The 261-nt window shown below is 67.8% G+C and overlaps 1 protein-coding gene across 1 annotated transcript in view; it reads right to left on the bottom strand.

The window, feature by feature from the left end:
- Nucleotides 1–255, bottom strand: part of MAT2A (methionine adenosyltransferase II, alpha) — a 6,486-nt gene extending 6,231 nt beyond the window's left edge. The window contains exon 1 of the mRNA XM_005882414.1: nt 42–255. Coding sequence (XP_005882476.1) covers nt 42–132 — 91 coding nt within the window. The 5' untranslated portion in view covers nt 133–255. The remainder of the gene's footprint in view (nt 1–41) is intronic.
- Between the last annotated feature and the right edge of the window lie 6 nt (nt 256–261).

Raw genomic sequence — 261 nt, 5'->3', positions numbered from 1 at the left:
CCCTCCCTCCCCTCCCTCCGCGCCAGGCCCGGTCGCCTCACCGGAGTGTCCTTCGCCCACGGACTCTGAGGTGAAGAGGAAGGTGCCCTCCTCGATGAACGCATCGTGGAAGCCGTTGAGCTGCCCGTTCATGGTGGTGGTGGTGGTGGTGGTGGTGAGTGACAGCGACGCTGAGGAAGGCGAGAGAGGAGCGGTGCGGCGACGACCGCGAAGTGCGCAAGCAGAAGGCAGAGTTCCACTGGGCGCGGACCGGCGGTGCGG

This window comes from Myotis brandtii, unplaced genomic scaffold, assembly GCF_000412655.1.
Source record: "Myotis brandtii unplaced genomic scaffold, ASM41265v1 scaffold714, whole genome shotgun sequence".
Taxonomy (NCBI): domain Eukaryota; kingdom Metazoa; phylum Chordata; class Mammalia; order Chiroptera; family Vespertilionidae; genus Myotis; species Myotis brandtii.
This window is presented reverse-complemented; position numbering and strand designations above follow the sequence as displayed.